This window comes from Notamacropus eugenii, chromosome 1, assembly GCF_028372415.1.
Source record: "Notamacropus eugenii isolate mMacEug1 chromosome 1, mMacEug1.pri_v2, whole genome shotgun sequence".
Lineage (NCBI taxonomy): Eukaryota > Metazoa > Chordata > Mammalia > Diprotodontia > Macropodidae > Notamacropus > Notamacropus eugenii.
In genome coordinates, this window is record NC_092872.1 from 210,030,442 (window position 1) to 210,045,052 (window position 14,611).

Genomic DNA, 14,611 nt, shown 5'->3' on the forward strand with positions numbered 1-14,611 from the left:
ATGGAATAAGAAATACTCTATTTCTTAGCCAGCACTAGATAGGTTTGATGATTATCACTATGTAGTACAATCTAGGATTTGGTACAGCTAGGCCACCTTTCTTCACATTGTTTTTTCATTCATTACCTTGTTATTCTTGACCTTTCGTTCTTCCAGACGAATTTTGTTATTATTTTTTCTAGCTCAATAAAATAAATTTTTTGGTAGTTTGATTGGTATGGCCCTGGCCTAAGATAATATAGGCAGTAAATAGTGGAACTGGGCACTGGTAGAACCTACATCCCCAAACTACTACATAAAAGGGAGGGCTGAGACTAAAGAGTACATCTTTTAAGGTCCCTTTCACATTGAAATTCTCTGATCTTATGGTCTTTAAGGTCCTCCTAAGTTCAAAGCTACTTAGATCATCTTAAAGGTCATAAAATTGAGTGTGACACTCAATCATGGCACGATTTCTAACTTACTTTTTTGGAAACAATACAGAGTTGTTCAGCAGGCAGGTATTCAAAAGGGAAAATAAATCTCCAGTTAAAATTCCCTTCACCGTCCAGTGACCGGTAATGGACATCTGTCTTCTGCTTATTTTCTTCACTCCCAGGAATCCAACTGAAAATAGTGGACAAAAAGATTATGGGTATTCCAGTAACTGCTGAGGGATGTTGCTGCAAATTTTGACCATGCTTACAAAACTGGAGAGTGGGATTTGTCCGTAAAATCTAAACAAATAGTATGTTTTTCTTAATTACCTTTCAGGAATTTACTGAACTAGCAGTGAAAAATAGTCAGTGGAAGCAACAGGGTATCTGACAGAAATTTTAACCAAATAAAAACAATTTATTTAAAACCAAAAACATCATATGCTTTAGACTTTTGTTTAAAAAAAAAGACATGGTTTTAGATGATAAATACAAAATGTCATTTATTTTAAAGGCATCATTGTTTAATACTTGTGATTTTACTCCCCATAAAGGTGGCTAAGAAGTAGAATCCTAGTTTGAGAACTGGTAGGGAACTTTTAGTCCAATCTCCTCCTTTTCACAGATGAGGAAGTTGAAGCATGGAGAGGGTAAGTTATTTTTCCTGAGCCACTGTTTGTAAAAATCTGAGGTGAGAATTCAATGCAATGACTCCACCTTGGGAGCTCAGTCCCACTTGGTCATCACTGCTAATCATTTTAAATGATTGATTCAATGACCAATTATCTCAACAAAGCATTTTATATTTGCTTTTTATGTTTGTGCATTTCTGGAACTCCACCCACCCCCACCCACTGCTGCTATCATTCTTTCCTTTCTTCAAGGCTTCATTCATAGACTACCATGAAAATTTCCTTGATATCTCCAAGTTGGAACTGATCTTTCCAGTATCTAAGATCATCTAACTGCATATTGTTTTTATGTACTTAAAGTATTTTAATATTAAAAGTGTCAGAGAGTTGGTGTTGGAATCAGGGAGCCCTGGGTTCAAATGTTGCTTCTGACACTATATGTATGGCCATAGTCAGTCAACAAGTCAACAAGCATTTATAAAAAACCTACTATGTTCCAGGCACTATGCTAAACTGAGAAGACAAAGAAAGACAAAAGACAGTTCCTGCTTTGAAGGAGCTTACAGACCAATAGGTTAGACATTTAATCTGCGTGCCCCCAGGTAATTCTCTAGGACTATAAATTCCAGATGATTTGCCAACTTCTAGAGTGGAAGGAGTTTCCACAGCAGATTAAATGTCAGGTCTCCCCTTCTCCAAATTCTAAATCATATTTTTCTGTACAGATGTTCTATCTACCTACTCAAGGTTGCCAGTTCCTTGACAAGAGGGATCCTATCTTATTTATCGTTGGATCTTCCCTAGAGTCTAGCATAGTACCTACTCTGTACCAGGCATCTTGCTAAGTGTTGGGGAAACAAATATTTAAAAAGATAGAATATAAGCTCCTTAAGGGCAGTAACTATCTAACGGAGGAAGACAAAATATAAAAGGAAGCTAAAAGATGGGGGAAGGGAAGGTATCTGGGGCAGAGGACATGGCTGAGTATAGCCAGGTGAGAAATGAATGTTGAACATAGTGAGGGTCTTAGATATGTTTGTTAAATGAATGAATGAATGCATTTTCACTGTTACACTTTAAACAAACAGGCCAAAGTAAGTGAATCTATACTTTGATTTCCTTCTAATTTCCTGATGATCAAATTGGTGGAGCTAGCAAAAAAAAAAAATACATTTTAGGATAAATCAGCTTTTGATTTTTCTTTCTATGCCTTTCTGGGCCATACCATTTAAACATTCACAACACTGACAAAACATTAGTAGTATCACATCGCAATTATGTAAAGCTCATTTGTTAAAAGAAAAGTATCTTTCTTTTAACTAGACAATTAACTAGTTTGCAATATTTGTTCAAGAGTAGATATAACTTCCATGGACAGGAAAGGAATAAATCCCTGAATTATCTTTCTGTTAACAATGAACACAAACAAATATATATGTTCATTTGAGTGCTTGGCTCTTGTCTCTCTTTTACTAGAGACCATTAACAAATGAAACCATGTTTCCAGGTTTTAAATAAATGAAACAAATCTCACATTTCATGCCAGGGACCCAAACTCAGTCAATAATTTAAAGAAGAAATGGCTCTTATCAAAGCATAGAGCAGAACCTAAATAAGCTCACAGATTTGCTCTTCACAAGTATTCATTAACTTCTCCTCATAACACATGTATAAAGAAGATAGGGTAAAAGATGCTCTTACCCATTAATGTAAGTACATCTGTTCAAGTTTGCATAAAAGGAAGATGTTAAAAAATCACTTAAAGACAAAAATAAAAACAGGACCCCATGATCAAATGAGATCCAGACAAAACAAACCACAGTGTGAACACATGCACTGAATATATTGAAAATAAGTGAAAAAAAACACCAAATAAAAATGATGGAATATGTTTAGGATTTTATAATGCTAAGAGTTCTTGATCATAAATATAACCTAGGTTTTATATTCTCTTTTATCTCTCCTATTCATTCTTATTTTTCCTCTAATAGCAAACACAATGGAGGTAGTATAGTCAAATATATGGTGTTAGACTTGCCTTTAGGAAGACTTAGGATCAAATCCCTCCTCAGTCACTATCTACTATATATGACCACTGGCAAGTCACTTAACCTTTCTAAGCCTCAAGCAACTTTCTAAGATTTGGCTATTAGGCTATAGAAGGTTTGTGACCTTTCTGGCAGTTCTCTCTTAGGCACTGTCTTAAAGCAGTTGACGTGGTGGTACAATGGATAGAGCTCTGGTCCTGGAGTTGGGAATATCTGAGCTTCAAACCCAGCCTCAGACATTGTGTAGCTGTGTGAATCTGGTTTTGTTGTTGTTTTTCAGTCATGTCTGATTCTTTGTGACCCCTTTTGGGGTTTTCTTGGCGAAGATACTGGAATGGTTTGTCGTTTTCTTCTCCAGATCATTTTACAGATGAAGAAACTGAGTCAAACAGAGTTAAGTGACTTGTCCAGGGTCACACATTTACTAAGTGTCTGAGTCCACATTTGAACTCAGATTTTCCTGACTCCAAACCCAGCCCTCTATCCACGGTGGCACCTAACCATCCACAACATCAAGCTCTATGATCCTGGGCGAGTCACTTAAATGCTCTCTGCTTCAGTTTCCTCAAACTGTAAAATGAGGACAATAATAACACCTACCTCTCAGGGTTGTTATGAGGATCAAATGAGATAATATTTGTAAATTAGCAGAGTGCCTGGCACAATGTAAGTACTTAATAAATGCTTATTCCCTTCCTTATAAGAAAAACAAAAGGCACTAAGAGAGGAAGAGTGTTACTTTATGTCTCTGAAAAGTTTTCAGGAAGATTTCCAGGCCACTTACCCTTTCACATAGATGTCACTCATTTCTTCTCCTGTGATACTTTTCTCATCCAGAACGACGTCTTTAGTGTTCCAAATGATCACACGCAAGACATACCTGAGAGGAAAACATTTTTAAGGAATTTCCTCACTTGTCTTAAGTTGGACACTCATCACAGCCTTCAAGTAACCTAGGAATTACTTACTTCTTGGCTTTCCGGGCAGTGATATTGAAAGGAGGGCCTGGTGGCCCCAAACTTTTGGGGAAAACATCCACCCACATCTGAAGTTTCCCCTGTCATTCAAAAGGGGAAAAATTATTTGGTATTAGGACTTTTTTGTTTTATTTTTAAAAATCACAGAAGATCTGGTCAGTATGATTTTCTTTTTGTGTTACTGGGGTCAAACTCTTTCTCTGGCCCTTCAGAATTGTTTTTCTACAAGGGATGTTTTAGAATGGAACAAAAAACCCAACAATTGTATCATTGACCCAATATTGCCCTGATGCTACTACCCATTTCTGGCTTCAGTTCTATGCCATCAGTGTGTCATATCTGCCTATCTGTTTCCCACTCAGAATCCTCTCTGTTCAACAGGATACAAAGCAGCCATGTGATCACAGATTTACCATTACTATAGATGTTGTAAAGTGCAGTATTGACCAACATTCAATGATGTACCTGTGAAATATTTGGCTGGAAGGTGCTGTACAAAGTCCGCGTTTCCACGTGCTCAGGCACTTGTCCCTGAGTCCGAAGGACATATAGAGCAAGGCGTTCCTCTGGGGGTCCCAGGTGTTGGTGCAGATTTCTGTTGGTCTCTGTAATTGAGAATGCCATCAAAACAGGCAGCAAACCAAAGCCGTCCTAGAAGCTTTCATTGCCATTTCAACAAGCAGCTTGAGTTAATTAGTATTGAACTTTAAAGATCATGAGGCTGCACTTAAGAGTCTTTAACTTAGAAAAAATTTACAAACATGCTGAAAGCCTCTTCTCCTTCCTAAACAGAAGACAACTTGTTCACAAGTTGGGAATACTTCTGTCTGGAATCATCCAAACCATCTCAACAGGGAGGGGCCGGAGTTTTTCCCCAGGGCACCAACATCTTACAAGGGAGTCACTCTCCTCACCTTTAGAGCCACCATTCCTAGGGTTCTGTTTCTGTTGTATCCTTCTCCTAAGGCCTACTCAACCCCCCTACTGTATCCCTTGTATACTTCATCACCTTGGGGTTTAAGGTTCAGGGGATTGTGAATGTGCTGAAAGAGCATAATCTCTAGAGGAAAGATTTCCCCTTCTCTATAATCCAAGGGACTCATTCTATGCCATAGCAAGGGGATGCCTGTGATATTTCTTCCATTCAAAGAGAGTATGCCTGGAGTCTCTGTTTCTCACCTTACAGGGCAATTTCCTAAGAAATTTCCATCCTTCCTCTTCACCCACAGGATCTTGTGTCTAAAGGTCTGAACCACTCCTCCACTGAAATGTCTAGCTACAGCTCTGGAATTGTTTCTTGTGAATCTTTGGGGCTTTCAGCACTCAGTCAGGTATGAAATACACCGATCATTCAAACTTAACCCACAACAATGCACTCTCTGAACCTCTAAGATGATGGAAAGGTATGAAGAGAAGAAGATTTCCCCTATTAGAATGTAATCACTTAGTGATCGCTGAGCTAGCCTGGGGTAGAACTATAAGTACAAAGAGGCAGGGACAGAAACTTAAAAAGATCTAAATAAACAAATAAAATGTTAAAAAAAGATAAGACAATGTGCCATGCACTCCATTTTGAAGTTTTATAGTATGGTACCATGTTATAATATCACTTTTGTTGCAAAATGTTGTAACTTCTTGTCCATTTTGTTTGGATCGCATAACCATAAGTCAAACCACAATCCTGCCAAAATGGCCACATGGAGTCAGATTCTGATATAACATAGTTAGCTTGTGATATGCTAGTATTCCAATACTTCATGAAAACATTAGTAATAGGCCATTCTGCCGGGTAAACAAGACTATTTGAGTCAGCTGGCCATAAGCAATTCATAGCATCCAACTCACCGAATTCTTCTAAGCTGTATTCTCGCCCTCCATATCGAAGCCTATTTCCATCTTCAGAAAGAATAGGGGGTGGAAAGCCCTTATACTTGGCCACATTGCTTAACAACTGTGTTGGTTTTAGCTGATCACGCCAAGTATTGACTCCAGAACTGTTGAACAATACATTCCATCCAAGGATTAACATTTGATACATAGACTTTCCTTAAAATTACCAACATGTATGTATCTGCTAAGACAGTAATAAATATTAGCATTTATACAGTTTTTTTTTAACATTTGCAAAGCACTTTACAAATGTTATTGAATTTGATCCTCACAATAACCTCAGAAGATAGGTACTATTATCATCTTTTTTTGTAAGTTAGGTAACTGAGGCTGATAAAGATTGTGACCCGCCCAACATCACACAGTAAAGTGCCTGAGGCAGGGTTTGAACCCAGGACTTCCTAACTTCAGGTTCATCATTATATGTAATTCACCACCTAGCTGACTCCATAGCAGAGTGGTGAGAACCCTTTTATGCATGAAAACTGTGAAGAACGTAGACTACATCATTACATGAAGGATATGTGATTCGGAAACTATCCTTAACCTTCCCAAAGACCATAGCTGATCCATAACTTAGTAGATGGGACTGAAATGGCTGAATCCTAGAGAAGCTAGTCACTTGCCCATAGAGTGACAGTTAATATGTGTCCAAGACAAGAGCTACCTCAAAGTCCAACACTGTATCAACTACACCATGCAGTGTCTCAAAAATTTAAAATATGCATTGCAACTTGGAAGGCATTCTGTAATTTTTCACCCTCCAATAAAGATTTCAAAAAATTCATTTATTCAAATTAAAAGAGAAGATTCTCCCTTTGCCATATTAAAAATTCACAACTTTCACAATCTGGAAGTTTTGAGTGTAGACTTACCGAGGTACTTAATGATTGAAAGTAATGTATATTTGGAAGAAGTACTACTAAGATACCCAAACAGAGTAGCTACATCCCAACTCAACCATGTTATGGCTCAGGGAAGGGTTGAAGGAGAATTGTAAATGCTTTTCTGATATAAATATCCTTTACAAAAGAAAAGAACTGAGCTTCATGGCTTATGGAACTTACGTGCAATACTGCTCTGCTATGCCACAATTGGACCCGAATCGGGAAAGGAAGCGATTCTCTAAATCAATAATAGTTTCTCCTACTTTTTCATCACGAGTAAGAGTGTCATAATCATAGACAGAAATTTTCAGGTCTTTTTCTTGAGGTAAGAAGCAGCTCAGCTCATACATCCTAAAAGAGCAAATGCATGATCAACATTTGTCTGCCAGGCATTTCGTAGATTACTCAGTCAATAAACGTTTAGCACCTACTGTGTTCTAGGCACTATACTAAGCACTAGGGATACAAAGAAAGGTAAGAAGAGAGTTCCTGCCCTCAAGGAGCTCACAGCTTAGTGGATTTTGGCTTAGCACTCTCAACAACAAAATCAGAGCTATACTTATATAGTGAATGATAGACAATGATAAATCTAAAATGTTGTTGTATTAATCCACTGATAATATAGCACAAAGAGGAACAGAAGTTTTATATGTATAAATATGTATACTATAATATAATATATAAATTTATAGTATATATATATACATATATATATATATAGTATATAGCTAGAAGCAGGATATATCAGTCTCCATACTTAAAGAAATTTTATATTACCTTCCAAATATTGGGTTGAGTGTATTTGGAATGTAGTGGTCTCGATCTTCAATGACTTTTTTACTCAGGGATATTTTTATATAAGGGTCACACTGTTGGGAAAATAAATGAGATGTTATTGGATGGTACCTTGCTATTTTATACTAATTTTGGTGGTATAATACTCAGTCGTTCTTACCATTTATGTAACACTAAAAGAGCTGATTAAGAATGAGAACTAATCAACTAGTTGTTTCATCTGTATTTTAAACAAAGATTTGACAGATGTTTTGTCTAAATTATTTTAATGTCTTGGTACAGCCTCCATGTTATTTTATTGTCATTATTTTATTGTCAAGGGAGCACTGAGCGGTAGAAAAGCCACTAGACTGGTAGTTTAGAGTTAAGAGACCTGAGTTCTAGTCCCTGCTCTGCCTCTAATCAGCCATATGATCTTAAGTAAATTGTCTGATCTCTCTGGGTCGCAGTTTTCCTCATTTCTACAACGAGGGAGTTGGACTATGTGGAGCCACAACTAGGGCAGGACAACCAGGAGTTTGGTCTCACGTGTTAAATGGGGGAATGAGGAGATAGTATTTCCTCCCTTCAGTGATCCAGAACCCGGCATCCCCATATCCCTGCTACCTTACCAACCCCTCTCCAAGGGCCAGTTGTGGCTGTGCCTATGAAAGATGTCCTAGTTATGGCTCTGGGATAGGATGAGCTATAAGACCCTTTCTAGCTTAAATCTTGTGTAATTCTAGACCCAGTTTTGGTGTATAAATGATGCTGCTCTAGTTCTTTCATCTTAGGAAATAACAGATGCCGGAAAAGAAAAGACAAACTATTTTATTAAACAGTTACTGTATCAAACCATGAGTAACTTTTTTGTATCCAAGATGGCTTCTTGACATGTTCAAAACAAAAGTCTCACCAGGCCATTGTTATCCTGAGGCTGGAGATCTAAACCTCTGATGATATAAATCCTCACTATGCATTCCTGTGGGATACTGTCGGGTAATTGCCGAAACTGCCTGGGAGGAGCAGGTACATTTGGATCATCAGACAATGGATAGATTCTAAAGGAACCCTGTAACACACACAACACACACAGAAACACAAGATGCACGATTAGCAACACAGTCTTTATGCTATTTGGGCTATTTGGGCTATGCTCATCTCCTGAGAAAGGCTTGAGGTTGCAGTCATGAAAATGTGCTTTGATATAGCAGGCTTTGTTAGGTTTCATCTTTTAGAGTATAATCAACAGATGCTGTATGTCAGATACATTTGGGAGGAAAGGGGGACTGGATTTGTCATTTCATTCTGCAGGGAACTCTCAATGAGGAAACTTCCCAGACACCAGTAGATTTGCCTCTCTTCTGCAATTTATAGTCTAAAAGGTATTGAGAGATTGAGTAAGGAACTCATCCAGGGGTGGGTCACAAAACCTGTATATATCAGAGCCATGACTTTGGCTGCATAATCTCCCTTAAACGTACTTAAATAGGAAGGGTTTATGATTATTACTATTCTTATTGAAGCAGCCAGGTGGTGCAGTAGATAAAGCCCTGGAGTTACCATGGTCTTATGATCTAGAGATTACTGTTGGGAAAGAGCTACCACCCTAAATTTACCTTGGAATCAGGATGGAAAAAAAAGAATTGTCCTAATTGAAAGCATGATGGGAAAGTCAGTAAAAGGCCACCCACCTCAAGAGGTAAAGGGATTATTATATGCAGTCACAGAAAGGAAGGATAAACAAAGAAAATGAAAGGGAACATAGTGGGAGTAATTAATATACTGTTTTAGATATCTTGAAAATTGAAATTACTTTTAAAAATTTAAATCATTACAGATGAATGCTTTTGTTATTTAAAGGGCATAAAATAATTTTTTTAATATTACTTTTGCTAAAGTTGTTCTTTTCAATATCCTTGGTTCAGAGCCAAAATTTAGTTCTGGTTCAAAGCCATCTGTCAGTCCAACTGCTTAAATGTCTTACTGCAAAGTCACTGGCAGTGACCCAATCAAACTTGTGAAAAGCCCTCTAAAATTGTAGATTTTATTTAGCTGACAGTACACCTAGTTCAGACAAGGGTCAGTTACGAAACCATAAAATGACCTGACAACTCTACACAAAGGAGACATTAGTTACAGAAGCACTCAGGTGTCCCAAAGCATGTAAGGTACTTTCTTCTGCATCTTAAAGGAAAAGGAGAAATCTTTAAGTCAGCATTGTGCCCAAAGAGGATCAGTTCAGCCATTTTGCTTACCTTAAACTCTCCCACCACTGAAGGATCATCATTCTCATCAGACTTCCCTCTGTACAGTTTAAATGTATCCGAGAAGTCTGTCAGACCCTTAAACTCTGGTACATTCTCTAGTTCACAGTTATATACCTGAAAATTAATCAACAGTCAATTGTTTGTTGAAAGAGAACCATAGTGATCCATAGGTCTTATGTAGAACCATTTAGTCTAAATAGAGTCCTGAAAGGTTTTAGAAGAATGGAGTCCACTGTACTCCAAGATCCTCACTCTCAAACACCCTTAAACCAGCACATGAACACACCTATGCTTCACAGCTCCAATTGCCTGTTAAAGAACCCACTTTGATATCCCATAGTGGTTCTTGCTCAAAATATGCAAAATACAACCCATCATCTTCATATTAAATCTGTCACCTCTTTCTGAATTCTCTCTATCAATGATGCCACCATTCACCATGGATTGTGACTCTGACACCACAAACATTCAGACTATTGCTTGGTCCAGCATAGGACCCATTCTGGATCAACACCTACAGTTGGACTAATGGACATTCTCTTCAATTTTAATGGGACCATTTACCCATTTCTGTTTGACCAAAGTATGACCCCTCTTTTCTCCCTAAATCACAAGGCTGTCTGCAGGAATAATCTTCAAGTTACCTTTAGTCTGGCATATCCCTTCTGAATGTATTGTCCACATTTTTCAGGTTCTCCAATGGAAGCATAAAATTTGCTCCACCAGTCGACAATTTCTTCCTCCTAAACATAATCCCCAAGAAGTGGAAAGGTTTGAGTGGTAGCTCAGATTTGTAATCCATACAATAAGCTTCTTTTAAAACGTATTCTTAGAGGGGGCAATTAGGTGGGGTAGTGGATAGGGCATCAGCCTCAGAGTTAAGAGGAACTGAGTTCAAATCTGACCTCAGATGCTTGATACTTACTAGTTGCGTGACCCTGAGCAAATCACTTAACCCCAATTACCTCACTAAAACAAACAAATAAAACGTATTCTATGAATATATGAATAGATTGTGAGATTGTCAGCATGGAAATTCCTGCCAGTGATGTAGATCAAAACATGTCTATCACTTAATGGTATCAGACTTTAAAAATTTCAAAATGCTTTACATACATTATCTCTTTTGATCCCTACAACAATCCTGTGAAGTAGGTGGCATTATTATCCCCATTTTATGGATAAAGAAACTGAGGCTCAGAGGGTTGGGATTTATCCCTAGTCATACAGCTAATAAATGTCAAAGGTAGAATTGGAACCCAGATCTTTCTAACTCCAAGACCACACCATCTTATACGTATCATAAATGGGCATTTATAACTTGCAGTTTTGGTAAAAAATAATATCATTTGGGACATGCCTACATGTGTGACTCAAACATTAAAGAGCTTCTAATTGGATCAGGTAGTCAGTGAACTATTGAGCAATTTTAGTGACCCCAATACCCAGGGAGTTGTCCTGTAACTGATTAGATCACATCTTACAGGTGCCACCAGGTTTGTTTTACTAATTTTTCATCCTATTGATTTGATATTTCATAGGGTCAGAGACTTAGAACTACAATAAATATATTAATTCAAATGCAAAATTCAATATTGGTTCTAGAGAAGAGGATAAAAAATGTCCCTCTTCTCAGTGGATGGAGGAGGCACTGGGGTGAGGAAATGTCATATATCGCTAAATGTGGTTGCTTTTTAAGAGTTATTTTTCTTTGTTGTCATGGAGACATATAAAAAAATGACCGTGTTTAGAGTTCTTAAGTCTTTCAAAGTTATGGTGGTTTTTTGGGGGTGTTTTTTTTACAATGATGGTGTTATTGTGGGGAGGTGATGGACTAAACACACAGCATCTTTTGGACAAGGCCAATGAGAGAATTTGTTTTGTTTGATTGTGCATATTTATTACAAAGATTTTGTTTTTGTTTTTCCTCAATGGGAAGGAGGAGAAAACAAATGTTTGTTAATTTAAAAAAATTAATTTGAAAAGAAATGGCTGTATTTTTTAAAAAGGTATAAAAATAAATGTAAGAACAATCAAAAAAGAAAGGATAGTTCCCCAATGGATCTACCCATTGCTTAGTGTCACCTACTAGAGCATGGACCACATGGGGTGATATTGCTGAATGCAACTTGCCCCTCAGCATCTGCAATTGTCAGGAAATAATAAGAATCGAGAACCTAGAACAGAAGGTTTCACATTTGTGTGTGGTCCATGACCTACTTGACCCAGTCCCTGGTTTAAAAGTTCTTCCATCACATAGCAACGACAAACAGACACTAGATGACTAAAAAATACAGATGAGGTAGGTAGGAATTACCTTTTCAGCTAGCTGATCATCAACATGTGTGCAACAGCAGGAGAGCGACCCACACAAATGACATGAGGATGAAGATATGGAGAGCGTTGGATTAAAAAAAAAGGTGAATATTTGCTTGTCATTCAAGGATTAATATTCCCAGCATATCTGAGTGGATTCTTTTGAATCATTTAGCCCTAGATGATCTCAGAATGTAGCTCTTTATTTTATACCACTCTAGAAATTGCACCAGAATTATTCCCACAGTGAAATGAAAAGTTTATAAGAATCTGTATCAAATTTTAAGAGAGTTATATATACAGTATTAAAGCATCTGCCCAGACAATGTCCATATAATGAAAAAAAAAAGATTAGTTCAGGCCTCTTTTTCCTTTGACCCAATCCCTAGCCCTTTGATTGAGTTTGATTACTAAAAGGTTTTGCTAAAAGATTGTATTCTTTGCTCTTTCAAAACCTCTCCTGTCTCTTTGCTGATCCAAGCGTGACTGCCTTGCCTTTCTTGTCTGCTTTTTGGGGTCTGTTTTCTGTTTGCTTTTGCCTCTCTCCTCATTCTCATGCTGTCTCACAGGGGTATTTTTGTGATCTTGAATAGATGTTCACATTTCCAAGAAGCTGCTAACCCTGGCAAGTTTTTTCCCCATACGGCCACATTCCTTCACTTTACTTCTCTCTAAGAATGGAATCTTTTTCACAGAGCACATCTGGGAGATGAGAGACAGGATAACTGGGATACTGTGACCTGGTTCTGCCCTTTGCAAACAGTGCAATAAGGGCACTAAGTCTTTTGAGGAACAGGATGGAGAAAGACTCTTCCTCTTCCCATTCCTGAAATCTCAACTTCAAGCTAACTTCTGATGTTAGGGGAGAAAAGCTTCTAGGTGCCACCAGATATTGATCAAGACATCGGGACAGAACATGTATTTTTGCTATGGGAATCTTTTTTAGGCTTTCCTAGGTTTAGCTTTCAAATTTTGTTTTGCCTTGCACTAATAGCAAAAATAAGAAGGAAGGAAGGAAAGAGGGAAAGAAGGAAGATAGGGAAGAAGAGAGAGAGAGGGACTAAGGAAGGCAAAGAGGGAAGAAAGGAAGAAAAAAGAAAGGAAGGAAAGATGGGAGAAAGACAGGGAAGGAGAGAAGGAAGGACAGAAATAAGGAAGAAGGAATAGTGATAGAGAAATGATAAAAATATTTTTAAGAAATGTATAGAAGTCATTTATAATTAAATCATGATAGATTTTGGAGAAAAAGATTGTTTTCTCTGGATTTCATTCTGAATAGGTTCACTAAATTCAGTTCATCATTAGTTTATTGATACAGCTCACAATTACTTTTCCACAGTACAAATCCATTATTTTAATGAAAACATTGAAAAAACACTACCCCCAATTATTCTTGTTGCTTTAGAGTACCAGTATTCACTCATTTGCTTAAGTCACATGTGAGCGGTATTGGACACCAGCTTATGTACAATAGCAAGGTAAGTGCTTAGTTTGACCACAGCCAATCATATATCTGTGGAAAGAATAAATGTGTTGCAAGAAATAGGAGTTTCCCTTATTCATAGATCACCAACCATATTAATTTAAAAAGCACCTTTTAGAACAAAAATCTCCCTATAGGAAAACCCCTCCAAAGGAGAACCTTAGCCCAAGGCCCCACCTGTCCCAGTCAGCTTCATGCATTTTCTTAGCATACATACATGCACTGTTCTCGAAGAAGCCATTTTGCTGATTGCTGTGGACAGGCTGCTTAAGCACTAAAAATGGGAAGGTAATAACTGAGTCTTCCATTCTGGAGTCCAGTTCAATCATTGGACTGGCACTTTGGAAGCCCAGTTCTCTGAAAGACTCAATACCTCTTCCCACCCCATCCTCAGCCCATTTTTTAAAATGTCAGTTCAGAGACTACCAGCCTGATGAGCTCTATCATTGGCTTCAAGTCTATGGGTTGAAGGAGGAGGGAAGCTTCTTCTGCTTACCCAGAACACAAAGACAGACTGTGGTCCCCTGAACTGAATGTGTGGTCATATAGAACAGTAGAACATCAGCCAACAAAGTTTCCCTCAGTTCATTTGACAGGGAGTAAAGACCAACTAGATACTTATAGCTATCATCTTGCAAAGGTGAGGGCTAGAAGGGACCCTCCAGATCATCTGTTTAACAGTTAACTAGTTAAATTCCTTCCATTTTACAGATAAGCAAACTAAGACTCAGAAAGGTTAAATGTTTTCCTAAAGTCATGTGGTAAATTTGGGATTAAGATCCTCTTGCCTAAAATCAGGTTAGTAGCTGTTATTTTTAAACTGTCATGATTATTTTTAGAGATGGCTTCTCACACCTGTTGCTTTTTGGTCTATCAAAATTGCTACTTCCTCGTCGAGTCTCAGGCAGGTGTTAGAAA

General features: G+C 37.7%; 1 protein-coding gene across 4 annotated transcripts in view; it reads right to left on the reverse strand.

Moving 5' to 3' along the window:
- MYOF (myoferlin) overlaps positions 1 to 14,611 on the reverse strand; it is a 143,197-nt gene that overhangs the window by 10,634 nt on the left and 117,952 nt on the right. For 3 of the 4 annotated variants that reach the window (XM_072625447.1, XM_072625459.1, XM_072625436.1), the window contains 11 exons: positions 12,212 to 12,223; positions 10,539 to 10,637; positions 9,883 to 10,008; positions 8,541 to 8,696; positions 7,628 to 7,719; positions 7,031 to 7,201; positions 5,919 to 6,067; positions 4,539 to 4,678; positions 4,065 to 4,153; positions 3,881 to 3,976; positions 465 to 606 (listed from right to left, as the gene is read on the reverse strand). In XM_072625447.1, the coding sequence (XP_072481548.1) occupies positions 465 to 606; positions 3,881 to 3,976; positions 4,065 to 4,153; positions 4,539 to 4,678; positions 5,919 to 6,067; positions 7,031 to 7,201; positions 7,628 to 7,719; positions 8,541 to 8,696; positions 9,883 to 10,008; positions 10,539 to 10,637; positions 12,212 to 12,223 (1,272 nt within the window). The remainder of the gene's footprint in view (positions 1 to 464; positions 607 to 3,880; positions 3,977 to 4,064; positions 4,154 to 4,538; positions 4,679 to 5,918; positions 6,068 to 7,030; positions 7,202 to 7,627; positions 7,720 to 8,540; positions 8,697 to 9,882; positions 10,009 to 10,538; positions 10,638 to 12,211; positions 12,224 to 14,611) is intronic. The other variant, XM_072625453.1, reaches the window with a different exon arrangement.